The following is a 27067-nucleotide window of genomic DNA, read 5'->3' on the forward strand; positions in this document are numbered from 1 at the left end:
ATCCCCCACCTGCACCTAACTATTGCCTTCCCATCTACCTCCCCCCATCCCCATCCTCACCCTCCTATTTATTTCTCAGTCCCCCTCCCCTCTTCACATTCCTGATGAAGATCTTACGGCCGAAATGTCAACTCTCCTGCTCCTCGGATGCTGCCTGACCTGCTGTGTTTTGACAGCACCACACTTGTCGACTCCTTCTTCCCACAGATTCTGCTGAGTTTCATCAGCAATTTCTGTTTTTGTTTCACAAAAATATTTTCTAATCATTTTCATGATGCAGTTTCTGATAATGTGCTAAATGGAAATTTTCTGCCGCGTGTCCTACACTTCAATAGTGATTACACTTCCAAAGAACCTTTCCTGGCTGTATAGCGTTTTGAAACATCTGCTAGACATGAAAATTTTATTTTATTTCTTGAATTCCATGGATATAGCTTCCATTTTTATATCCTTCTCATGTCGGTGATTACAATAAAAATTACAGTTTTCGGAAATAAATAGTGCAAGCTGAGAAATATACATAGGTCTAAATTTTACAGGTGACAGCTGAGAAACAGTTTTACACATTTTAATTTGTCTTCATCATTACCAACATTCATTAATGTGAGACAATTATCTCGGAGACGATAAAAAGTGATAGATGCACCTAAATCATTAAACTGAGAGGTTCTGGTTAGTTATTTGTAAATTAGGCTCTTCCTCACATTGGTGTGTGCTTCACAGGCAAATGTTTACTGACATAACTTTCATTAACATTATTTCTGCAATACTCTTAAGTTTTTTAATTAAATCCTAAGAATAAAAATGGCTTATTCTACACTGTAAATAGAGATTTCTTATCATACATTATTACTAGTCGCCACATTGCTACATTCTATAACTTTTGAGGTCATTTGAGATTCATAGTATTACATTGGTTACTCCAGCTCCTCATGACACTACATTCAGGAAAGATTACTTAACGTTTTTGGGCTGAAGGCCTCCCTAGTTGCTTTAATGGTAATTTCATTGGATTCTTGAAGAATTGATAAGACTAATTGTACCATGAACAATGCATGCTTTGGTCAATTTCAAGCTAAGTTTGCAAAGGAGCCTAAAATAGGAGCTGCATCAAAATTTGTGTTGGCCCACAGCCTTCGCATCCTGGACATAGCTAGGCAGAGGGAGCAGGGTGGCAGGATAAGCTCATAACCTCACACCTGATTGAATGCTCCTCAACCCCTCACAACTAGTCACCAAGGAGGCATTAAATTCTGCCCATATTGTCAAAGATACTCAATTAGCTATTAAGGCCTTTAAGACATCCAGTTGTCATGAAATATGTTATTTAAGTATGTTCTTATGCTGCCATTTTTGAGAGAATCTGAATTCAAAACCACCTGAATTAAGACAAAATATATAATTGTAACTTCACTGTATTTCTTCTGAGTTCTGGTTGCTGTATTGCTGACAAATATGCAAGCATTGGAATAAAATGCAGAGAAAAGCAAGAAATTTAACTCCATGTGTAAAAATCAAAACCTAAAATTGAGTTGATGAAGCAACAGAACTCACAGCATTATATACACCATTAAATTGTATAGGAAAACCCAGATCATTGCTTCAGAGTAAACAAAAAGAATGTTTTCAACTGGCATTAGATTTAAATTAATGAGTGAATTTAACAGACAGTGGGAACAATCACTCAAGGGTGTCACATAATTAGAATTATTTGTCAGACAGGGTCCTAAAGATAATAAAGTTAGATATGTTTAAAATGTGTTGGATTCTGTGATTGGAACAATAGTGGATTGAAGGAATTTGCTTGAATGGGAACAAATGGTATTTTCTTATCTTTGGTTTCTCTGTTATAATGTTATTAAACTGATTAACTGGACTTGCCAATACATACTTCAGGCTTGAATACATTTCATTTATATCCAAAAGTACTTATTTAAAATTTAGAGAGTAAACTGATCATTTGAACAAGATTAAGCTTATTTATGAATCTCAAAAAAAGGGGGATAAAATTATTTGGTCCATCAAAACTGCCATATAGAATAATCACATTATGTGTGTTATTCATTGAAGGAAAATGGTTCAAAATTTATATTTGGAATTTCTATCTCTCCAATTACCCAATATTGGTTGGTTGCTCTGTGAAGAGATCATATTCTACACTTTCTCATCCTCTAGATCTGGAGTACAGTAAGTGTTGTGCCATTTGGAATACTAGAATTCAAATTCCCCGATTCCAGATAGTTATCCAGAACGTTGGCCCAGAGCTGAGAGATTTGCTGAAAACCTTCCAAAGCATAATGGCCTAGAGTTTTGTGGCCAGTAGCAAACCTAGACTCACTGAAAGATTGAGAAATCTCTCGAAGTAAGAATTTCACCTCTACCACATGGTAGTGATACTGCATCTGACTGCAATGTTCTTTACTGGGCACAGAGTAAGAGTGATGTAATCAGGCTTTCTAAGCAGTCAACCACTTTAGAGGATTTTCACACACTCAAGAAGGAAAACATTTGCAATAAAAAAGATCAGTTTTTGCTTTTCTAAATTAAAACAAAAAAAATTAGGACATAAAAATCATTTGAAGGTAAAAGATAAAACAGTGACCTTTCTTCACACACTTCTCTGAAACAAATACTAGAGGTGTACTTACACACAATGCAAACTCATGCTAATCTAAACTAAAAATTGAAAATGTAAAATAGTCCATTTTAGCAGGAAAAAAGAAAGAGAATCATATTATCAAAATGTGAGACAGCAGAGCGCCAAGTTACAAAAGCATCCATAATCATAAAAGGTTAGGATGTGCGTACAGTGAGTAATTAGGAAAGCAAATAGAATGTTATTGTTTATTGTGCGGGAATTGAATACAAAAGTAAGCAGATTGTGCTTCAGCTATTCAGGGCATTAGTGAGACCACATTTAAAATATTGACTGCAGTACTGGTCACCTTATTACAGAGTCATAGAGTCATACAGCATAGATACAGTCCATGCCGACCACAATCCCAAACTAAACTAGTCCTATTTACCTGCGCTTGGCCCATATCCCTTCAAGCATTTCAAATTCGTGTACTTGGCTAAATTTGAAACATTGTAACTGAACACACATTCACTACTTCCTCTGGAAGTTCATTCCACACATGAACCATTCTCTGTTTAAAAAATATTACTCATGATGCCTTTTTAAAATTTATCTCCTTAAAAATATGCCCTCTAGTCTTGAAATCCCCCACTTTCCATTCACCTTATCCACATCTCTCATGATTTTAGAAATCTCTATATGCTCTCCAATGCTCCAGTGAAAGAGGTTCCAGCATATCCAACCCTTCCTTATGACTCAAATCCGCCATTTCCAGCAACATCCTGATAAATCTCTTCTGAACCCTTTCTAGCTTAATAATTACTTTCTTATAACCAGGTGACCAAAACTGGACATATACTGCAGAAGAGGCCTCACCAATGTCTTCTACAACCTCAACATAATGTCCCAACTCCTGTACTCAAATGTCGGGCAATGAAGGCAAGTGTGCTAAATGCCTTTTTAACTACATGTGATGCAAACTTCAAATAATTATGTAGCTAAACCCCTAGGTCTCTCTGTTCTACAATACTATACAAGGCTCTACTTTTAATTGTATAAGCCCTGTCCTTGTTTGTTTTACCAAAATGCAATACATAACATGTATCCAAATTAAACTCCATCTGCCATTCTATAGCCCATTGACCCAATTGATCAAGATCTATTTGTAATCTCAGATAACCTTTACTGTACTATATCACTAATTTTGGTGCCATATGTGAACTTACTAACCATGCCTTCTGTATTCTTATCTAAATCATTCCTATAAATGACAAACAAATGTGAATCCAGCACTAATCCCTGTGGAACACCACTGGTCACAGGCCTCCAGTCTGAAAAATAAACTTCCATCATCATTCTTTGTCTCCTGCCATTAAGCCAATTTTGTATCCAATTGGCAAGTTCACCCTGAATCCTATGTGATCTAACTTTACTAATTAGTCTCCCATGTGAAGCCTTGTCAAAGGCTTTACTAAAGTCCAAGTAAATAATGTCTACCACTCTGCCCTCATCAATTGTTTTGGTTACATCCTCAAAAAACACTTGATTGAGTTTTTTGAGGAAATAAAGAGGATTGATGAGGGCATATGATCGATATGGACTTCAGTAGGGAGTTCGACAAGGTTTTCCATGGGAGACTGATTAGCAAGGTTAGACCTCATGGAATACAGGGAGAACTAGCCATTTGGATAGAGAACTGGCTCAAAAGTAGAAGACAGAGTTGTGGAGTGTTGTGGAGTAGTGGTGGAGAGTTGTTTTTCAGACTGGAGGCCTGTGACTAGTGGAGTGCCACAAGAATGGTGCTGGGTCCTCTACTTTTTGTCATTTGCATAAATGATTTGGATGCGAGCATAAGAGGGACAGTTAGTAAGTTTGCAGATGACACCAAAATTGGAGGTGTAGTGGACAGCGAAGAGGGTTACCTCAGATTACAACAGGATCTTGAACCAGATGGGCCAACGGGCTGAGAAGTGGCAGATAGAGTTTAATTCAGACAAATGAGAGGTGCTGCATTTTGGAAAAGCAAATCTTAGCAAGACTTATACACTTAATGGTAAGGTCCTAGGGAGTATTGCTGTATGAAGAGACCTTGGAGTGCAGGTTCATAGCTCCTTGAAAGTGGAGTCATAGGTAGATAGGATAATGAAGAAGGCGTTTGGTATGCTTTCCTTTATTGATCAGAGTATTGAGTACAGGAGTTGGGAGGTCATGTTGCAGCTGTACAGGATATTGGTTAGGCCATTTTTTTGGAATATTGTATGCAATTCTAGTCTCCTTCTATCAGAAAGATGTTGTTAAACGTGAAAGGGATCAGAAAAGATTTACAAGGGTGTTGCCAGGGTTGGAGGATTTGAGCTATAGGGAAAGGCTGAACAGGCTGGGGCTGTTTTCCCTTGAGCGTCGGAGGCTGAGGGGTGACCTTATAGAGGTTTACAAAATTATGATGGGCATAGATAGGATGAATAGGCAGTCTTTTCCCTGGGGTCAGGGAGTCCAGAACTAGAGGGCATAGGTTTAGGGAGAGAGGGGAAAGATATAAAAGAGACCTATGGGGCAACTTTTTCACACAGAGGGTGGTACGTGTATGGAATGAGCTGTCAGAGGAAGTGGTGGAGGTTGGTACAATTACAACATTTAAGAGGCATTTGGATGGGCATATGAATAGGAAGGGTTTGGAGGGATATGGGCCGGGTGCTGGCAGGTGGGACTAGATTGGGTTGGGATATCTGGTCGGCATGGTCGGGTTGGACCGAAGGGTTTGTTTCCATGCTGTACATCTCTATGACTCTAAGTTTGTGAGACACGTTTTCCCTTGCATAAAACCATGCTAATGATCCCTAATCATTCCTTGCCTCTATAAATGCATACAAATCCTATCTTTCAGAATCACTTCCAGCAACCTACCGATGACCAAAGTCTATAGTCCCCACACTTCTTACAGCCTTTTTAAAAAATATTAGCCACTCTCCAGTCATATACAGATCAACCTCGATTATCTGAACGTCAATTATCTGAATTTTGGGTTATTCAAACAAGATCTCAAGGTCCGGTAAAAATGTTATCCATTATCTGAACAATCAGTTATCCAAACAAAATACTCCCCACCCATCTCGTTCGGATAATCGAGATTGTTCTATAAATGTGTTGACGGCAGTTCAGAGAAGGGTTACTAGAATAATGCCTGGAATGGGTGGAGTTATTTTATGGTTCACTCATAGGATAAAGGTGTTGCTCTGGGCAGAGTCGGTGTAGAAGGGATTTTCATCTCTTGGGAAAATCTAGAAGTAGAGATTTCAATTTAAAAATGAGAGGTTGCCCAATTAAAACAAAGGAGACTCATTTTCTCATATTTCTATTTCTTAAAAGTTAGTGGAGGCAGAATCTTTCAGTATTTTTAAGGTAGAGGTTAATAGATGCTTGATTAGCAAGGGTTGAAAGCTTATTGGAGGACAATTGTTGTGGAGTTGAGGTTAAAATCAAGTCAGCCATGCTTTACAAGACTATCAGAGCAAACCTTAAGGGACTGAGTGGCATCCTTCTGCTCCTAATTCATTAAGATGAGAAATTTATCCCAATCCCTGGAAGACCACACTTTTTTTTCATTGTTTTATGCATCAATGGTAGAATTTTAACAAGAACTAGATTATTGCTTGCGTAAAATGTAATATTAATATAGTCAGGAAGAAAGAAACAGTGAACAGTCACTTACGTACAGCATAAAACATAATTTAAAATGTACTGAGCTGTGGATGTAGTTGCATAGAAGAAACTTGACTTTTTAAAAAAGAACACAAGTACAATTGATGTACATTCTAAAGCCAATATATTATTTTTTCCCTTTTTAACCTTTTGCAGTAAGCACAGAAATATTGGAAATTTAATGTTTTTATGTTAAATTTGATATATTTCCAAAACTATTTGTGATCCTATTTTGCTATGACCTAAAATACCAAGTGCCATTACTTAAAGTAATACTGTACGAAAGAGAAAGAAACGTGAAGAAGTAGCTGGGGTTGATATGTGAAAAGGCACACATTTTAGGGCCTACTGACATTTTCCATTCCTGATGGATCATAAAATGTGGCTCCATAACATTGGTGTTTTCGGCACTACAATACCAGCTTAGCAGTGAAGGGCCTCAGACAAAGTCCAGGTTCTGGAAACAGTCCTCCAACCTTTGTGAAAGTCAAGAGCAGTACATTCACAAAGGAAGTGGCCAGAGAACTCTGCCATCACTTTGAACCCATCTTGTTCAAGACAACTGTGGCCCTAAATTTGTGATCAGAACCTTCCAGGCTGGAATAGATCACATAATTAACATCTCCCAATATAACTTTTATTGTTGCACCAGAGATATGATAGAAGCTCTGTAGGTTGAGGTGTTCTCATTGTCTTCTGTCTGAAGAGCAGAAGCAGTGTGCGTGTGGCTTTTCCAGGAAAGTAGACTTTCCAGTGGTGCAGGGTTGCCATCAGGCAAAACACACATGATGTAAAAAATACCAGATCTCAATGCTGAGATGTTCTAAAATATACCCCTCATTCAATGTGCAGTTACTGTGTGGCCAAATCCAGTACATTGTTGATGAATACCTGCTTTCCTGGCAGCAATAATGCATTAGTGCACTGTTCTAACAACGTTTAAAAATTGCACCAGAGCATTGGTAGTTACTATTTGACAAATGTTAAACGATTCCTTTCCTGATTCCACTACACATTGTCAATATTCCGATAAGAAACTGTGCTGCCACAAAGAATGTCATTGAGCAGACTATTGGGATACTGGAGCAATGTTTCCATTGCCTTGGTTACACATGAGGCATCCTCCAGTACATGCCACAGTGGAGGTCCCAATACATGATGGTCTGTTGCATCCTCTCCAATCTGGCTATCATGGCAACATAACTCTGGGCACTGGAGTTTATGGTGGCACTTTAGGAACAGGAAGGGAGGAAACAGCCAGCACAGTTAATATCTCAACATCCCCCTGGAATGGAGAAACACAGCAATATCCACAATCCTGAAATAAAAGCCTGTACAAAACAACTAATATATAGAAACCTTTTGAAACAAAACATCCTATATTCCATATAAAATTCAACTAATCACCCTACATAATTCCTTATTTCCCATTGTGTGCAAACCTTTTTCAGTCATAGGGTTATCCCTGAGCATTCAAAGTTGAGAGAAGGCTGATGACATTCACTGGGCAAAACTTCAGATGGTCTTGCTGGACAACCTCATATAGCCCTGGTCATAGAAGGCCTGGTTTAAGATTGTACCACCTCAGCAAGGAGTCAGCAGTCTGCAATGGGTTGCTGGCAGGATAGGTAACAGGAAGAGCTATGAGTAGTGGAATAGCAGTGGTGAGGCACAAATGTCCTCTTGACATAGGACAGAATGTTCACAGTTTACTGTGTCACTGCTACTCCATTAAAGTGGTATTACAATTATTTAGTACTCTGTTGGAGGATTGATTGCTAGACTCCTGTGACACTCTGAAAATCTCTGTGAAAGTGAGCATCCACAGTTATGGTGGCAGCAGTCTGAGTTGGCATGGCACCAAGCTGGGCTTGTATGGTGAAGATCCTCAATCTGAACTTTCACTGCAGCAGTCGGGCAGTGGGCAGCTCTGATTATTACTACAATAGAGTTTGTGGTATCAGTCATCAGACGTGGGTTCATTACTTGATTAACAAGTGTTTCCATGGAGTTGCCCACACTTGCACACTAAATATTTGGAGTTATACATTGCCTACCTGAGAAGCAAGTTCTGTGCTAAGTCTTGTGCCAAGGTGGAGCCAGACTACTCTATGCTCCTTGGCAGTGGTGATTTTGCAATTCAATCTGACAGTCCAAGTTGCTGTGGCAACATGTGTTTTTACATGCATGTTTTGGTCTGGAGCTAGGAACAGTGATAGTAGCAGCTCCAATCTTCTTTCCATCAGATTATTGCCTAGGAATCTCTCCTGTTCTTATTGTCTGTCTATGGCATGTGTTGGAAGAAATCACAGATTAATAAGCAACCTGTTTGGCCAAAATATGAATGTATCATCCTTATGATCAAGCCTTGGGATGGCACTCAAAATTAAAGCTTCTGAGTCAGGGGTTGAGCTGGGGATGTTGTATCAATACGCTATAAGATGTCCTCCCCTTGACCGTGGCATGTGTCTTCACACATATGCCAATGCATCAAGAATTTCATTGTACATGCCATCTTATAGGATTTTGACATCAGGGGAGCCAGTACCTACACTATCATTTCCTGGCTCTAGCTCACTCATTCCCAGTGACACATTGTGTGCAGGTTTCACGTCTAAGCTATCCTCCAAAGTGTGAGCAGTGCCTGTATCAATATATGATGGCTGTCAGCGTGAATTTAAATGACAGCGTTTCTTCTTCATTAGTACCTCGGTCCTCAAGAACTTCAGCCTCCTGCACTAGTACCTCAGCAGTTTGCAGTTCTTGTTTATGTGGTTACAGAAAAGCATTTGGATGGTTAGAGAATCTAACCAGCAGACAAGCATCTGTGAAAATAACCTGGTAAATTTAAGTATTTCTGCATTTTGAGTTGCAATAAAAGACAGGGAAGGGGTGATGGAAAGTGATAGAAGAGGCATGGTGGTGGTACAAATTAAAAGATTCATATTTACATCATCTGCTGATCATAAATTACAATAGATTGTGGGTTGAAGATGAAGCAGAATTTGAAAAGGCAGATTAGACATCTTTGTCCATTCTCAGTGGTACCAACTCAGTCGCTTGCAAATGCCTCAGCAGTAGCTATTCCTCTGATGGCCTGCACCAATTCCTTTATGGAAATAAGCATATGTAGCTGTGTCTGTACATTCCAGTTAGTTACTGCTGCTGTTGATTGGGGTCCACATTGTCCTGAAAACAGGCAACAGCGTTTGTCAGTGTGTGGTGCACTGTTTTTGTTGTGCCTGCTAATGTTGAATAGCTGGCAGTGTTTGCTATGTCTGAGATGTCAGTGTATGGGTTGTAACAGTGTTATGTATGTGGGTAGGTTAAGGTCATGATTCTGAGGTATGAAAGATGGATGATAGATATTAGACAAGTTAAGAGCCTGCAATGCATTAATATGGCAGAGTATGGTATGCAAAGATGCATTCTACAACCTTTGACCATTCACGTAAGGTTATTAAACTTTTTTTCAAAAATTCAATGCAGTCTAGACTTCTGGCATTGGCCATATTGGTTACTTGCTTCAATTGCCTTCTCGATATTTGTGTGAATGGTTTCCTAGCTCTCGCTATGAGATCTGTCGTCTGTGAAGCTCCTAAATCAAGGACTCCAAGGTGGCATCTCAGAACCTTAGGACATAAATTTTGGCCTCTTGCCCCACTTGTTTCAGTTCTTTCTGGTCTTCAATTCTTCTTTAACCATTTCCAGCCCCTGCTTCAACAAGAATGCATCCTTCCTTTAAAAGGCACAATTTTGGCTTTTAGTAGTACAGGCTAGCTTTAAATGATGTTAGCTTTGCACAAACTTGGACTTCACTGTTGAGCCATACAGTCACTCAACAATTCATGTAGCACTGGACTGCATGCTCCAGTCTTCATAGTGGAGGAGTGCACACGGTAACATGGTACCAAGAAAGGATATATCAACTTTGAAAATTAATAACATGCACATACACATATATAAAATCAACTTGCACAATACTTATTGGTAGGTATTTGATGATTCAAACTAAAGAACAATTAGAAGTTGTAAATATTTATGTATATGTTGTAGTTTTATTAATATATCCAAGATATAAAGTTTTAAAATATCTTACGTTGAACAAACAATTTATGCTACAGTTTTAAGCAATGACTTTAGTCAAATGTTTTTGAGTTTTTTGCTACATGTTGATTACGGTACTCTACATTGAGGAATACAAGTTTATAATTTTAAGTTGGCTTTGTGACAAGTGTTTAATGCTTTTATTTATTAAAAATCAGGTCAAGAATGAGGATTAAATAATTTTTAAAGAAAATTTTGGTGAATATGTAGATGTGATATAAGAAAATGAAATTGTTCCACATTAGTACAATATTACTGGAACTTAATCTGTATCAACTGACATAATAATATAGTTTTAAGCACTTTTAGGTGCAGAGGATAGGTTCATTTATTATGTCAGAGGTTCTTAACAGTTTAGAACTTCAACACAATTGGTCAAAAGTCATCATAACCTGAGGACAAGACTTTTCTTTTACATATTTGGCCAGATTTGTCAGCACATGATGGGTCAAAAGGCCTGCTCCAGTACTATACTGTTCTATGTCCTATCTTGCAGAACACAAGTTCAATGCAATAAATAACGCGATAAAACGTTGTGCCCAGAAATGCTTTGCAGTGAATTTCAAAATAGAAGTCCAATCAAAGAGATCAGGTGACCTCAGAAAGCTTAATATTTCTGTTCCACATCTAAATAGAAGATTTTACTAACTCATTATTTTAATCCTATGCAAAAGCAAGACGGCTAATTCCCATTGTTATTTTAATAAAGAAAATGGTACACGGACTAATTGTTTGCACCATCACGCTCTCGGAAATATCACAGAAGACAAAGCGAGTTAATCAATGTTATAGTTGGAACCTAAAGGTATTATTAGATTGGCGATACTGAACCAAAGTTAGTTTTGGTTCGCTCTGCAGATTCTCCTTTACTCATATTTGTTATTGCATTCAAAAGGAGATGCGAGTTCTCTTAAATCTTCCATGAGACGATTACTGATAAGAAACTACTTTTGATTTGAAAGTCTTAAACAGAACATTATAGCTCTGATGTGTATGAGCTTATGTTGTTTCCTGCATCTTATACCAGTGTCAAGGGTTCCATGCCATTTCCTGTACATTATACCACGTCAAAATACTACAGAAGACGTATTCGAATATACTCGTGTTAACCAATAAACACCAAGAGGAAGTAGAAACCCGTCACCCGCTTCATAAACAACAGATGTGAACACGGCAGGAGCTTGCCATTTCTGCACTTTATGTCAAATAACACAATGACATTCAGAATCAACCTGCTTGTGAAGGTATCACTCATCCAAACCAAGAGAGAGGCATAAAAAGAAAGAGATCCCTCCTGCCTTTTATTGCGAGAAAAGTCTTTCTATTATCTGGTCCTTTTCACAGATACTTTCACCCGTATGTTGGTTACACTTGCACAACAGATGCCACAAACAAATCATTTTAGTAATTCATAAACATATGTCTGATTATGCAACAGCACGGCAGTACACAATGTCTCCCGTGTGTTCTCCCCATTATCCCATGTTTTTGAGACACTGTGGGCGTTGCTGCGGTATTTCCTTCCACAATGAAATGGCATTCCTCAGGTAAAATTCTTTCCGGATCTCATTGTCTAGAACAAAAAAAATCCCCTTCATGCAACAAATCGAGACAAAGTACCTGACAAAATCTAGAGATCGTAAGAAGGGCACTCTGCTGGAAGCATTCAGTACAGAAATCTAGCAAATTCCTGGTGTCTCTAATACAAAAAAAGTTTATATTGCAAAAATAAAACGTTACAAATCGCCTTACAGGGAGTGAGAGTTATTTGAATTCCCCACAATTGTGTAATTTTATGCACTCTGTTCACCTCGAGCGAATTGCAGTGTTTACCTTCTGAGAGCTGAATGACTGAGTCCAATGATACAAGACGATGCTGTCGCTGCTGTCTTTTTCGTTTTTATCCGAGAACAATCCCGCCTGTTCTGTGGCTGGGGTGCTGCTCTGGTCGCCCTCGTTGATCTTTCCATCGTTTTCTGGGGTTGAGATCGGCCACCAGCTGCAGTTTGAAGCTGGAGAATTCTGAGCCGCCATGACAGAGAGAAAAAAGGGCGAGAATCGAAGGGGGAAAGCATCAACCTCAGCATCAGCACCAGAACCAGAAACAGGAAGAGACCCGGCAACCTCCAACCTGTCACATCATTTTAATATGTATTCGATATGGATATGCGCGCGAGTGTTATCTTTGTATGTATATCTATAGATTAGATGGGGTGGCAAGGTATTCTTCGTTTGAGAGTGATGACTTATAACAATTTACTGTATAGAGTACACCTATCATAATGGACTGGTCGAATTGAACATTATAGATTAGGGCATTCAATTGTCTTGTTGAGTTTAGCAGGATTTAACTAAATTGCATGCACACTTGTGGTTATATCTTAGAAATGTGAGGTTGTCTCAGGTGAAAACATCCTACATTTCTGAAATACATGCAGGTTGCTGGGGTTCAACCTATAGCAAAGCTTTGTTAGATAACATCTATTGTAAGAATACTTACAAATAATACATATAGTTTTATTATGAGTTTGTATATTCTGGGATGATAAATTATTGTGTTATTTAACATAGTCATTTATCAATAAAGACCAGCAGTTGGTCCAAGGTGACTTAGATGATAGAATTATTCAGCATCTGTATTTTTGACCTGATGACTACAGTATACAAGCATCCAAATTTTAGAAATTGTTATTGATCTGAAAATATTCTGACGTTAAGAGGTCAAAGACCATACATCAAATGACTTCGTATGTAAACATATTGTCTGGATTTGTATTAAGCAATACCACTCAGGATCTCTGATATAATCCTTGGTCTTTGCTACTTTAGCTGATAGTTATTTGACCAGTGATATAGCATTAAAATTGATTACAGTACCGATAAGTCACAGAAGCAAAAAAGAAGCCAATGTTCTCTGATTTTGAAGCATTGACTCCTACTGTAAACTTCAGCAAAGGGTAAGATTGGATTCAACTATATAAGGATTCAAGTTTAAAACAAGTGCCTTCATTTAAAACTAGAGCTTAATTCAGCATATTTCTGAGCTTGCAGATAAAATAATATTATTCCTTGATTGTTGAAAACTTTAAATTTCGACTTTGGACCTTCGGGTGACCACCCTCCAAGGCAGACTTTGGGACAAGCAGCAGCTAAAAGTGGTTGAGCAGAGGCCGATAGCTAAGTTCCATACCCATAGGGAGGGCCTCAACCGAGACCTTGGGTTCATGTCACACTACAGGTGACCACCATTGCACTATACACACACACACACACACAGGCACTCCTATATACACATGGACACACATATACACAGACACACAGACACTCACACACACTCCCACGCTCACACATGCATCCTCTCAGAGCCTTAGACCACTCTACACTCACGCACACACATATACACTCTCTCACAGCACTCACAACCCCCTATCCCAGACACACACACACTCCCACACTCACCCATGCACCCCCTCACAGACTTAAGACACTCTACACTCACATACACACACATATACACTCTCTCTCACACTCACAACCCCTCAACCCAGACAGACACACACAGACACAAAGACTCACATACACACATATACATATCTTTTGTGGGGTGAATTTGTAATTGCAGACTTACATTGTACTTTGCTCAGAAACTGCATGAATTCATGTAAAACTCTGTTATCTCATTTTTTTAGATTGGAATCAATCTAAACATCATGGCACAGACAGAGAACACACAGGGCTAACACCTTCAATGTATTGTCGAGCTAACACCAATTGTTACAGTTAATCTGAGAATGCAACTTTAAAAAAAAATTGTCATTTACACATGAAAGAAGTGAAACAATCATGGTATTCAAACAGATGAAAGACTCAACAGACAATCAAGGTATTTTTCGATGTATAGTTTCAGTTACATCGCATTGTAAATTTTTGCTATAAGTTCTGTGCCTTACAATTGTGTCCTCCACAACCACCTGATGAAGGAGCGGTACTCCGAAAGCTAGTGTGCTTCCAATTAAACCTGTTGGACTATAACCTGGTGTTGTGTGATTTTTAACTTTGTACACCCCAGTCCAACACCGGCATCTCCAAATCGTTAAATTTCTGAGTCTGCTGTGCTAAGGTTGCCTATTTTGTCTTCCTCTGGAAAGCTTAAGTTACTGTTAGATAAATACATTCCCTATTTACAGTTTTGGAGTGAAACTTTCAGCTTTCGCTTTGTAAAATGACTGACAGTGATCTCACTGCAAAATTTAAGGATGACCAATTTAGTGGCATTTTACAAAGTTGAAAATTACTAGCATAGTTTCCTGCTTCCTCTTAAAAAGTCAAATGCCTCTCTTTCTGATGATATGACCTTGCATATTTCATCTTATTTTTGGAATTTTGGCTAATTCCAATTTTTGTTTCTCTGTGCCCAGATAAATGGATCTATTTTATAACAAACAATACATTTTAAATGTTCATCTCAGTCCAAAACTTCTTGGACACCCAAGTTATACTTAAACACATCTTCCAGTATTTACAGAAGTCATACTGTGAGCACTTAAATTTTTAACCTTCCGAACAATCCTTCAGATTTATTAAAGGTTATCTGAATCTCTGAATATATTTTCCTATTTATCTGCTTGGGGTGTCAAAACCAATTTATGTATTTAATTTTGTAAACTAAAAGCCCCTTTCCTACCAACTTCAGTATCAGACCAATCAAGATCACTCATTGGTCTCAAATCTTTTGGACATATATAAATAACAAAATAAGTGCATTTTAAATATTTGAATGTAAATATATTAACTAACAAATTGGTAAACTTTTTAAATTATCTCTAGCCCTCAAGTAATGGAAAAAAGAGAATATGAGATAGGATGGCCCTCTTTGTAAGTTATCTCAGGTTTCTTTTGACTCAAAAACACCATTTCCAATCAACCTTGTCAAACTCTGGGCATCAAGTAGAATAGAATACTAAAATTCCAGTCTAACGTAACTATGGTTATAATAGAGGCTGTGGGTCCTAACCCACTGCAGAACTTAACAGTTAGAATGTAGAACAGATCAGCACAACACAGAACCAGGCCTTCTAACCCACCATGTCTGTACCGATCATGATGCAATTCTAAATCAATCCCATATAGCTGCACATGGTCCATATCCCCTCTATTCTCTGCCTGCTCTTGTGTGTCTCTAAATGGCTCAAACCCAGATATCTAGGTGGTAGAAATATGCTTCTTTCTACCAGCTTCCAGTGTGTTCCAGGCTCCCTTCACCTGTAAAAAAACTTGCCTCTTTACACAATCCCCCTCTCATTTTAAGCCTATGCCCCCTCATATTTGACATTTCCACCCTGGGAAAAATACTCCAACTGTTCACCGTATCCATGTCTCTCATAATTTTACATACTTCTGTCAGGTCATCCCTCAGCTTCTGAGGCTTTAGGAAAAACAGTCCAAGTTTGTCTAAACGCTCCCTATAGTCAAAAAGTGTGGCGCTGGAAAAACACAGCCAGTCAGGCAGCATCCAAGGAGGAGGCGAGTTGACGTTTCAAGTGTAAGCTCTTCATCAGGATTCCTGTGCTTTTACAGCGCCACACTTTCTGACTCTGATCTCCAGCATCTGCAGTCCTCACTTTCTCCTAACCTCTCCTTATAGTTAATTTGCTCCAATCCAGGTAACATCCTGGTGAACCTCTTTTGCACTCTCTCCAAAGCCTCCATATTTCTTCCTATAGTGTGGCAACCAGAAATACACACAATACTCCAAATGTGGCTTAACTAAAGTTTTATACAGCTACACAGTGACTATCCTCCAAAAGTACACCAATGGTTGTTGAGAACTTTGGGGATGTCCTAATTTTGTTAGGCATTGTATATAAATTCAAGTCTTTTTAATTCTGTCTGTTTTGCTGAAGCTCAGCGCTAATGTTAAGAATATCATGTTAGATGTTTTCCTTCAGCCGTGATATCCTCTCATTGTCAGATATTTTCTTTTTATTATATAGGCATCAAGATGAAGAATCACGTCTTGGAGGAGGGACCAGAAGGCGAATATCTTTTCAAAGTTTGTGAGAAGATTTGTAGCTCGGGTGCTCGTCGTTGTGGTTCTGTTCGCCGAGCTGGGAACTTGTGTTGCAGACGTTTCGTCACCTGTCTAGGTGACATCCTCAGTGCTTGGGAGCCTCCTGTGAAGCGCTTCTGTGATCTTTCCTCCGGCATTTGTAGTGGTTTGAATCAGCCGCTTCCGGTTGTCAGTTCCAACTGTCCGCTGCAGTGGTCAGTATATTGGGTCAAGGTCGATGTGCTTATTAATTGAATCTGTGGATGAATGCTATGCCTCTAGGAATTCCCTGGCTGTTCTCTGTTTGGCTTGTCCTATAATAGTAGTGTTGTCCCAGTCAAATTCATGTTGCTTGTCATCTGCGTGTGTGGCTACTAAGGATAGATGGTTGTGTCGTTTCATGGCTAGTTGGTGTTGATGGATCAGATCGTTAGCTGTCTTCCTGTTTGTCCTATGTAGTGTTTTGTGCAGTCCTTGCATGGGATTTTGTACACTACATTGGTTTTGTTCATGCTGGGTATTGAGTCCTTCGTTCTGGTGAGTTGTTGTCTGAGAGTGGCTGTTGGTTTGTGTGCTGTTATGAGTCCTAGTGGTCGCAGCAGTCTGGCTGTCAGTTCAGAAATACTCTTGATGTATGGTAGTGTGGCTAGTCCTTTGGGTTGCGGCATGTCCTCATTCCGTTGTCTTTCCCTTAGGCATCTGTTGATGAAATTGCGCGGGTATCTATTTTTGGCGAATACATTGTATAGGTGTTCTTCTTCCTCTTTTTGCAGTTCTGGTGTACTGCAGTGTGTTGTGGCCCTTTTGAATAGTGTCTTGATGCAACTTCTTTTGTGTGTGTTGGGGTGGTTGCTTTCACAGTTCAGGACTTGGTCTGTGTGTGTGTCTTTCCTGTATACCTTTGTAGTGAATTCTCTGTTAGGTGTTCTCTGTACCATCACGTCTAGGAATGGGAGTTGGTTGTCCTTTTCTTCCTCTCCAGTGAATCGGATTCCTGTGAGTGTGGCGTTGATGATCCAGTGTGTGTTCTCTATTTCTGTGTTTTTAATGATTACAAAGGTGTCATCTACATATCTGACCCAGAGTTTGGGTTGAATTTGCGGTAAGACTGTTTGTTCTAATCTTTGCATTACCGCTTCTGTTATGAGTCCAGAGATGGGTGAGCCAGAACGAAGGACTCAATACCCAGCATGAGCAAAACCAATGTAGTGTACAAAATCCCATGCAAGGACTGCACAAAACACTACATAGGACAAACAGGAAGACAGCTAACGATCCGCATCCATGAACACCAACTAGCCACGAAACAACACAACCAGTTATCCTTAGTAGCCACACACGCAGATGACAAGCAACATGAATTTGACTGGGACAACACCACTATTATAGGACAAGCTAAACAGAGAACAACCAAGGAACTCCTAGAGGCATGGCATTCATCCACAGATTCAATCAATAAGCACATCGACCTTGACCCAATATACTGACCACTGCAGCGGACAGTTGGAACTGACAACTGGAAGCGGCAGATTCAAACCACTACAAATGCCGGAGGAAAGATCACAGAAGCGCTTCACAGGAGGCTCCCAAGCACTGAGGATCTCACCTAAACAGGGGACAAAACGTCTGCAACACAAATTCCCAGCTCGGCGAACAGAACCACAACGGTGAATATCTTTGGCACCATAGCTCAGTATGTGTCCAAATCTTCAACAGAATAGAGAAAGTAAAAGAGACAAAAAGCTGAAAAGGTATGTTAGAGTGCAAAGTCCTGTTAGAATGCAGTCAATTTAAAAGTCATTAGTAGAAGTCTCTTGTGGGTTTAAACAAGGAGGATTATTTGTTCACAGACGCCCTTAAAGATCTAACGTTACATCTGTTACACATCATACACTCAAGAAAGATACAAATGAAAGAAGGCACTTTATTAGTAATAACACCCAAGGAGTAGTTAAGACTTCATGTGTCTTTGAGAATTCAGTGAAGAAGGGAACTTTTCTCACTCTGGAATTGTAGTTAGCTCTGTTCAGATGGTTGGAATCAGATCTGGTTTAACTATAAAGTTCCTTCACAGTTAAAGTCTGTTCAGAAGGACATGTAGATAGTCAATGGTGGCTGATTTAATAGGAGGTTCAATTACTTTACAGGTGAAATTGGCGTTTTTGTAGTAAGGCTGGAGGCATTGTTAAAAGATGTACAGGCCTCAAAGTTATAGAGTCATAGAGGCATACAATACGGAAACAGACGCTTTGGTCCAACTTATCTGCACTGACCAGACACCCCAATCTCACTTAGTTCCACTTGCCGGCATGTAGCCTACATCCCTTTAAACCCTTCCATTCAAAGGCCTTTAAATGTTGTAATTGTACCCATCTCAACCACTTCTTCTGACAGCTCATTCATTACGTACTCTGCTTGGAAAACTCCTTTCAAATCTTTCCCCTCTCACCTTAAACCTATATCCTCTAGTCTTGGATTCCCCCACCCTAGGAAAAAGACCGTGGCTATTCACCCTCATGATTTTATAATCCTGTTTAAGGTCACCCCTCAGCCTCCAATGCTCCAAGGAAAAAAGCCTCTCCCTATAACTCAAATTCATTAGTTTCAGCAACATCCTTGTCAATCTTTTCTGCGTCCTCTCAAGTTTAACAACATCCTTCCTATAGAAGGGTGACCAGAATTGTCTAGTATTTTCACCATTGTAGTGGCCTCACCAATGTCCTGAAACGTGACATCCCAACTCCTTTACTCAATGTTCTGACTAATGAAGGAAAGCATGCCAATTGTCTTCTTCATCACCCTGTCTACCTGTGGCTCCACTTTCAAGAAACTATTTACCTGCAACCCAAGGTCTCTTTGTTCAGCACAGGGCCCTACCAAGTCCAATCTTGATTAGCCTTACCAAGTTGCAACATCACCTTTATCTAAATCTGCCACTTCCTGGCCCATTGGCCCATCTGATCAAGGTTCCTGTGATAATCTTCTTCACTGTCCACTGTATTACCTATTTTGGTGTCATCTGCAAACTTACTAATCATACTCCTAAATTCACTCCTTCTCATCACGCCTTAACCCCCTTATGAACCCTTCCCCCCAACTCTCACAATCTCTGTTACAGCCTTGCCATCCCACCAACCGCTTTGTGGTCTCCTTCCAACCCTTTTGAGCTAACCCTCTTGTCTTACTCCTAAATTCATTTATATAAATAACAGCGGACCCTTCATTTCTCCCTATAATCAGTTAGTTTGTTTTAGAAAAGACTGATGTGCATGTTACCAAAGCCGAGACAGGCTTCTTTCATTACATTACAAATATGAAGTCATGTCAGGGTCAAACTAATTTTTGAGGGCTTCTCTTGTGGGGTACCTTTTGATTTGGTGAAGGTACATTTTGATTTTCAGGAGCGACCTTTTCATTCTCACTAATTTCTTTATTAGTGGGATCAGTCACATAGTAACATGATCAGCTGTTATTTGTGTTAATGTATAGAGTATGTGCACTCACCTAGCAACAGATTTCAAATAATTCATCACTATCCTCAATAATTATCAAACCAACTAAACTTAAATTCACAAGACATATAGAAAGCAATAATTTCCAAGAAAGGACTAAACTTACATTGCCAAAAGGCAACAAGCATTAGTTAACAATTTCTTTTTCAAAATAATTGTTGTGCACTTCTACACACAAAATAACATCACTCAAAACACAGTTTGCAGTCTGGTTAATTCACAGTTAATGCATTTCATCATATATTTACAAAGTTGTAATGTATTATCTAAGCAGTTACAACGATAACTACACTCTTGCCCTGAATAGCTCCTGAATGTATGCAGCTTTATAGAAAAACGACATGCATTTGTACCCACAGTTCTTTGTTTTATATCAATTCACTATCTCAGTGATTTCAAATTTTAAGAGTTGCTTATTAGGTGAATGTTCCCTTATTGATAACTTTGAAACTATTTTCTCTTTGCAGCCTCCCCTTTCTTGATCCTTTGCAATTGCCCTCTCTTTTCCACACTCTTACTATCTCCACCTCTTGTAATACCTCTTGCAGACTCCAATCTTCCCACCTCCAACATCTCTTTGCAGTTGCCCTGACTACCCTAAAATCCTAGGCTGCCTCCTCATCATCAATAGCCCACTAGAGGCTTTTCCATCTCCCCTAACCACCTAGCAGCCTTCTCATCACGCTTTAACCCCCTTATGAACCCTTCCCCCCAACTCTCACAATCTCTGTTACAGCCTTGCCATCCCACCAACCGCTTTGTGGTCTCCTTCCAACCCTTTTGAGCCAACCCTCCTGTCTTACTTCCTACCCATTGAAGTCCTCGTCTCCCCCAACTCTTGCAGAAATTATTTCTGCTGAGGTAACTGGTTTCCTGAACTAAAAACTTCCTTCTTCTGAACTGATACCTTGAACCTTGGGTGCTGAAGTCAAAACTAAACTAATAACCTTGATATGTTTACTCTGTCCTAAACTCAACAGTATAAACATGTATTCATTAACACTAAAGAAGTTCCCATAGGAACTTGACTGTCTTTACATGCTTTCCTAAACTTGATGCATTTAGATCACTGTCCAAGTGACATTAAGGTTTGTTTAAAAAACAAAATTCATAGGAATGATCCATATCTTTCTGCCTCTATTTTTAAATACAAATCCAAAATGTGTATTATGCATCTTTGACTACAATAGTAATATTTGAAGGTATGAAACTGTTTTGCAGAATGTTCCTGACTCTCCAATAGATACTTCATTTGTTTCAGAAGATTTTACATTTCTTCACAGCTCTCAAACCTGGTGGAATTTTAATGTGCTTCCAAGAGCTTGCACCACCAGATGAAAATGGTGTATGGAGGGGATATCTGATTTTCTTCCCATTTAAAATATAGAACCTGACCTTAGCAGGGATGTTTTGAAGACTAGGCATTTCCAGCCCACTATAAAAGCTGAAGGATGATGATGTGGTTCAGGAATCCAGTGGGAAAGAAAGTGTGGTCATTCATGCACCAAAATGCAGCTCCATGCCTGGATAGATATTCAATACCTGAAGAGAAAAAAATCTCAATTAGGTACATAAAGTCATAGAGATGTACAGCATGGAGACAGACCCTTCGGTCCAACTTGTCCATGCCCAACCTAATCTAGTTCCACTTGCCAGCACCCATCCCATATCCCTCCAAACCCTTCCTATTTATATGCCCATCCTGATGCCTTTTAAATGTTGCAATTGTTCCAGTCTCCACCACTTCCTCTAGCAGCTCATTCCATACATGCATCACACTGCGTGAAAACGCTGCCCCGAGGTCTCTTTTATATCTTTCCCCTCTCACCCTAAACCCATGCCCTCTAGTTCTGCACTCCCCCACCCCAGGGAAAAGACTTTGTCTATTTATCCTATTCATGCCCCTCATGATTTCATAAACCTCTATAAGGTCACCTCTCAGCCTCTGACACTCCAGGGAAAACAGCCCCCGTCTATGCAACCCCTCCCTATAGGTTAAATGCTCCAACCCTGGCAACATCCTTGTAAATCTTTTCTGAACCCTTTCAAGTTTCCCAACATCCTTCCAATAGGAAGGGAACCAGAATTGTATGCAATATTCCAAAAATGGCCTAACCAACATCCTGTACAGCTGCAACATGACCTCACAACTCCCGTACTCAATACTCTTACCAATAAAGGAAAGCATACCAAACGTCTTTTTCACTATCCTATCTACCTTTTAAGGAGCTATGAACCTGATCTCCAAGGTCTCTTTGTTCAGCAACATTCCCTAGGACCTTACCATTAAGTGTATACATCCTGCTAAGATTTGCTTTCCCAAAATGCAACATCTCGCATTTATCTAAATTAAACTCCACCTGCCACTCCTCAGCCCATTGGCCAACCTGATCAAGATCCCATTGTAATTGGAGGTTACACCTCCAATTTTGGTGTCATCTGCAAACTTACTAACTATACCTTCTATTTTCATATCCAAATCATTTATATAAATAATGAAAAGCAGTGGACCCAGCACCAATCCTTGTGGTACTTCACTGGTCACAGGCCTCCAGTCTGAAAACCAACCCTCCATCACCACCCTCTGTCTTCTATATGGAAAGGATTAGAAGTGAGAAAAGCGAAATGACACCACAGAGAATGATCACAGGCTTGATGAGCTGAATGGTCTCCTCCTATGCTACAGCTGACCTACTGTTCTATTATTCTGGATAATTAAGCCTATTCTTCCATTTTTTTTCTGACAAGAAGCTTCTTCCCCACTGTTATCAGACTTTTGAATGGATCCATTTAATGTTAAAAATCACACAACACCAAGTTACCATCTAACAGGTTTATTTGGAAGCACCAGTTTTCGCAGCACTGCTCCTTCATCAACCACCTGATGAAGGCGCAGCACTCTGAAAGCTAGTGCTTCCAAATAAACCTGCTGGACTACAGCCTGGTGCTGTGTGATTTTTAACTTTATCCACTCCAGTCCAACACCAGCACATCCTGTTTAATGTTAATATTGAACCCTCTCTGCACCTTCTCGGCAGCTGTAACATTGTATCCTGCACTTTGTTCTGTTATCCTGATGCACTTGTATAATAGCTGATACTAAGTTCGGTACCCATAGGGAGGGCCTCAACTGGGACCTTGGGTTCATGTCACATTACAGGTGATCACCATTGCACTACACACACACAGATATTCCTACACACACACACACACACACACACACACACTCTCACATACACACGGACACAGGTATACACAGACGCGCACACAGACACCCACACACACCCTTATAGACACACACACTCCCACACATGCACCCCCTCACAGACTTAAGACACTCTGCACTCACTACACACACACACACAGACACTTTCTCACACTCACAACCCCCACCCCAGACAGACACACACACAGACAGACAAAGACCCACATGCACACATATATTTTGTGTGATGAATTTGTACTTGCAGAGTTACATTGCACTTTGCTCAAAAACTGCATACATTCATGTAGAACTCTGAGCTCAAATACTGCATGAATTTATGTAAAACTCTGTTATCTCACTTTTTAGATTAGAATCAATCTAAACATCAGGTCATAGACAGAGAACAAAGGGGGGGTAACACCTTCAACATATTGTCTAGCTATCACCATTGTTAACAGCTAACCCGAGAATGCAACTTTAAAAAAAAGGGTTTTGTGATTTACACATGAAAGAAGTGAAACTATCACTGTATTCTAACAGATGAAAGGCTTAACAGACAATCAATTTTTCAATGTATAATTTCAGTTACATCACACTGCAAATTTTTGCTATAAATTCTGTGTTACGATCGAGCCCTCCACAATCACCTGATGAAGGAGCGTCGCTCCAAAAGCTAGTGTGCTTCCAATTAAACCTGTTGGACTATAACCTGGTGTTGTGTGATTTTTAACTTTGTACACCCCAGTCCAACACTGGCATTTACAAATCTTGTATAATACGATCTGCCTGTAAAGAACATAAAACAATATTTTTCACTGTACCTCAGTACTTGACAGTAATAAGTCAAATCAAATCAAATCTTTCCAAAATACAATCTAGAATTTGCTTTCAATTAATTTAGTCTCTTACATAAAACGAACAACCACAGGTTAAATTTTCAAGAAGAAGAAAAAATGAAATATTTTCTTTGCCCATAGTTGAACGTAAATTGAAGCATATCAATAACATCAACAGGGACAACAATTAAAAATAAGAATCTGTGAATGTTGGAAATTTGAAGTAAAATCAGAATAGCTGGAAACATACTATAAATATTAAGAACTGCAGATTTGTTATTTGAAATTTAATCTGCAACAAATGGGAATTTGGACTGCTTTGTTGCAGAGGATTAATCAGTTTTTTTATAAATCTTGAAGGAAAGTGGAAACTGTGTCGTTATTTTGTATTTCAATAGTTTTGCGAGACAAGTGACAAAAACCAGGTGTTTTGGAAAATACAATATAATAGCCCAGCAACAGGGTTTGGATGGTTTAAGCACAGATATCACAGACTTGAGGAGCAACTGAGACACAAACTTCCAAAACGTCTGCAGCAGGTGAAGTCACTCTCTTTCACTCTCTCTCTCACTTTGAAAATGGAAAAGAAATAACACTCAAAGACTCTGCCAAAAAACAAAACTTCTAATTAAAGCCAAGATATAGGTCCAGATGACCAGCAACCAAATTGATGATTGCTACAGTCAACAACAAAGTGACATCATCATAAAAGCCCCAAAAAATTTATGAGAAAGCTTCCTCATTCCCTTTTTGGTTTGGATTTTGATGCAGAGACTCTGTTCCTTTTTGCCTTTTTCATCCACCCATGATAGTCTGAAAAAGACTTTTGTCCATGTGTCTATTCTACTTGTGATTGAAAGTCTGTACTTGGATTAAAGGTGATATATTTTAACTTCACTTATTAGTAAATAACAATCTGTGTTTTATATATTGCTGATTAAGTTTGCTATAAGCCGAGAATGAGTTTCTTTTATCTGACACAGTAATTAATTATTAAGTTGGTCACATTTCACACTTGATAACTGGTGGAACAATGGAACTTGCACTATTTTCACCAATTTGTGGCAACATCTGTTCATATCAGTTTGTTTTCATTTGAATTCCATTTTCATTTTAGGTGTAGACCCTTCCTCAGAAACTGACAGAACCTTTCCACTCTGTAAATTCTGATTAACAGATGATACAAAACCTAGATTCCAGAGCATGCCCATATTGAGACATGATATCATTCCAGTGTGCTCACTTAATGATGTCAACAATGGGACCACACAAACAGCTCTGTGGCCTGATTAGACAGAGACTAGGGAGTTACAGCAATCTGGTAAAAACAATGACTGCAGATGTTGGAAACCAGATTCTGGATTAGGGGTGCTGGCCTTGGATGCTGCCTGAACTGCTGTGCTCTTCCAGCACCACTAATCCAGTTACAGCAATCTATTATAGATCTAGAGGCAACTCATCACTTATGGGAGTGGGTCACAAAATTAACTTCGATGTTGTTTGAGTGCTTCTTATGAGTTCAGGATGGGGGTGGGTAGGACACAGAGAGCAGGAAGTCGGGGGAGGGCAAGCAGTGACCAGTATCAGCCCACAATTTGAGGTGGTGTTAGCTCAACAATAAAGTAATAACAAAGATTCACATTTTATAGAATTTTAAAGTATGGAAGAAGGCCATAGGGCCCATTGTGTTGGTACTGGCTTCAAAAGAGCTATCCAGCTAGACCCATTCTCCAACTCTATCTCTGTAAATTGATCACATTCCCTATATGGGGAAACATTTCAATTTCCAATTTAGTCAAACATAGTAGTATTGAAGAGTCTTAAACAAATCAGTATTTTGCATCCTAACTAATTCAGGAAGAACAGTTACCGGTTAAGCACAGTCTACTGATTCCTGCACAACAGACCTAAACAGGAAGACACAACATGCCCAGAGACTTTAGCCATCTTACCATACATCAAAGACATTTCAAAAATGACAACCAGATTATTTTGGCCCCTAGACTTTGTAGCAGCCCACAAACCAATGACCAAACAGCTCCTGGTGATTCGAAAGGACCCAATACCCACAGCCAGCAGAATGAATGTCATATACAAAATACCCTGCAAGGAATGCAACAAACATTACATCGGACAGATGGGCAGGAAACTAGCCACCAGGATACATTAGAACCAAATGGCTGCCAAAAGACATGACCAACTATCACTGGAATCCATACACACAGATGAGGAGGGACACCAGGTCAACTGGGAAATGCATCCATCCTGGGACAGGCCAAACAATGACATGCACGGGAATTCCTAGAGGCTCGGCATTCAAACTGGAACTCCATCAGCAAACACGTAGATTTATAACCCATTTACCAACCTCTGAGAAACAGAGCTGGAAATGATATCACCCACCACAACAAACCAAGACACAAATAGCCAGTGGGACAGAACAGCAACACTTCACCAGAGGATCACTGATTATATTATCTAGCATGGTGACGAAATGTTTGAGAACAAACCCACCAGCTCAGCAAGCAAACTTACAACCGGATCCATAACCTGAGCTGCAAATCTTCTCCAAAATCTCATACAATCACCATCTTAAAAGCTCATGGTCATGGTCTCCAATTGTTGCTTTACCACTGACTTGGTCAGACAGCATGATTGCATAACTAATTTCACAAATGAAACTTACATATGATTTAGGCCTAAAACCAATTTGAAATATTTATCCTAGATTTCTTGTGATCAGCCAAATCCAATATTGCCATAGCAATTTCAGAGCAAAATTAACATGTGCATGATAGCCTGCACACTTTATTCTCATTTTACATGTAGAAATTGATGGAGCATATTCCAATTTCTAGGTCACTGAACTTTGTAAACCTACACAAACTGCAAGCTTTCTGAAACTCCAACTAAGTTAATATTTTTAATGTCTGGGAGATTTAACTCTGTAAATGAATGGGTTTTCAGAGTTAAAATTGGCCCCTCATAAGTCTTGACGTAACTTGAATATCAATATATTTGCATGATGACATTAAATATATGATGATTATGTCAAATGGCACTCCAAAGTCTGCCAAATTA

The 27067-nt window shown here is 39.3% G+C and overlaps 1 protein-coding gene across 2 annotated transcripts in view; it reads right to left on the bottom strand.

Moving 5' to 3' along the window:
• Positions 1-27067, bottom strand: part of gdap1l1 (ganglioside induced differentiation associated protein 1-like 1) — a 92684-nt gene that overhangs the window by 55451 nt on the left and 10166 nt on the right. The window contains exons 2-3 of one of the 2 annotated variants that reach the window (XM_072556611.1): positions 21341-21487; positions 12218-12406 (exon numbers count right to left, since the gene is read on the bottom strand). In XM_072556611.1, the coding sequence (XP_072412712.1) occupies positions 12218-12406; positions 21341-21370 (219 nt within the window). In that variant the 5' untranslated portion in view covers positions 21371-21487. Of the gene's footprint in view, positions 1-12217; positions 12538-21340; positions 21488-27067 lie in introns of those variants that run through there. The other variant, XM_072556612.1, reaches the window with a different exon arrangement.

This window comes from Chiloscyllium punctatum, chromosome 37 (assembly GCF_047496795.1).
Source record: "Chiloscyllium punctatum isolate Juve2018m chromosome 37, sChiPun1.3, whole genome shotgun sequence".
NCBI classification, from domain to species: domain Eukaryota; kingdom Metazoa; phylum Chordata; class Chondrichthyes; order Orectolobiformes; family Hemiscylliidae; genus Chiloscyllium; species Chiloscyllium punctatum.